This window comes from Carlito syrichta, unplaced genomic scaffold (genome assembly GCF_000164805.1).
Source record: "Carlito syrichta isolate Samal-C Ts95f unplaced genomic scaffold, Tarsius_syrichta-2.0.1 Scaffold315337, whole genome shotgun sequence".
Lineage (NCBI taxonomy): Eukaryota > Metazoa > Chordata > Mammalia > Primates > Tarsiidae > Carlito > Carlito syrichta.
In genome coordinates, this window is record NW_007259433.1 from 294,402 (window position 1) to 295,814 (window position 1,413).

General features: G+C 42.3%; 1 protein-coding gene across 1 annotated transcript in view; it reads right to left on the reverse strand.

The window, feature by feature from the left end:
* Positions 1-1,413, reverse strand: part of PRIM1 (primase (DNA) subunit 1) — a 24,578-nt gene that overhangs the window by 21,450 nt on the left and 1,715 nt on the right. The window contains exon 2 of the mRNA XM_008072566.1: positions 906-1,063. Coding sequence (XP_008070757.1) covers positions 906-1,063 — 158 coding nt within the window. The remainder of the gene's footprint in view (positions 1-905; positions 1,064-1,413) is intronic.

The following is a 1,413-nucleotide window of genomic DNA, read 5'->3' on the forward strand; positions in this document are numbered from 1 at the left end:
ATGTCGAGGCTGCAGTGGCCAGGAGCGGCCACTACACTCCAGTCTGGGTGACAGAGTGAGACTCCAACTCAAAAAAAAAGAATGACTCCAGGGGGATAAAAGGGAAAAAAAGGAAAAAAGGAAATTAAAACAATCCGAATCTATTTATTATCACTGAACCGTACACTTAGAAATGGTAAATTTTATACGTATAAAATAAAAAATAATAAATGCAGTAAAAAATAAACAACTGAAAAGAAATCATGCCTGGTCAGGCTTAGTGGCTCAGCCTGTAATGCCACCATTTTGGGAGGCTGAGGTGAGTAGATTGCTTGAGCCCGTGGGTTTGAAACCAGCCCAAGCAACTTGGCAAGACCTCATCTCTACAATAAATAAAAAAATGAGTGGGAGAAGGGTGGGAAAACTTTTTTTTAGCTGTGCGTGGTAGTGCACACCTGTAGTTCTGGCTACTTGGAAAGCTGGGGCGGAAAGATTGTCTGAACCCAGCAGGCTGACGCTGGGGTGGCCGTGCGTGTGCTACTGCCCTCTACCCTAGGCGATAGAGTGAGACTCCAACTCAAAAAAAAAAGCAAAAAAACAAAAAAAACTAGCTCCAACACTGGCAGAAAATATAATTCTCTTTTATTTCTCTATTTTAAATCACACTGACTTCCTCATTTAGTCTCTTAGCCAGATACTCAATTTTTTTCCTCTCATGGGAATGCAACCAATTCACTTTCAAATGATTTCCAGGCCTATACAGCATCAAAGAACAAAAGAATATTAATATACTTGCAAAACAGTTAAAAAATGTGTCTCAGAATAAACCCTAAACATTTCATCTCAAAGTGCTGGAGGCACCAACCCATTCTTGATTTGCGAAACAGAACAAAAAAAAATATATTAAAAAAAAAAGAATTTCTTACTCTGTGGGAATATACTGCGCCTATATCAATCTTGTACGGATTCATTTTCTGCACCTCCTTTTCCAGATCACTCTGGTTGTTGAAGGACTGGTAGCGAATGTAAATATCATCTTTCAGTGTGAATGAAAATTCACGGTGTTGAAAGTAATTCTTTACCACTGCAAAGTAAGTGCACATTTAAAAGTTAATTTGACACTTTACTCCACTCAGGGCATAACTTTGGCCAATAAGACTTATTTATAGCCGGGCTCGGTGGCTCAGCCTGTAATCCCAGTGCTTTGGGAGGCTGAGGTGAGTGGATTGCCTGAGCCCATGGGTTCGAGACCCGCCTGAGCAACTTGGCGAGACCTCATCTATAATAAATCAAAAAATTAGCTGGGCGTGGTAGCGCACGCCTGTAGTTGCAGCTACTTGGAAGGCTGAGGTGGAAGGATCATGGAGCCCAGCAGGTCGAGGCTGCGGTGGCTGGGGGTGGCCACTGCACTCCAGTCTGGGTGTCAGAGTGAGA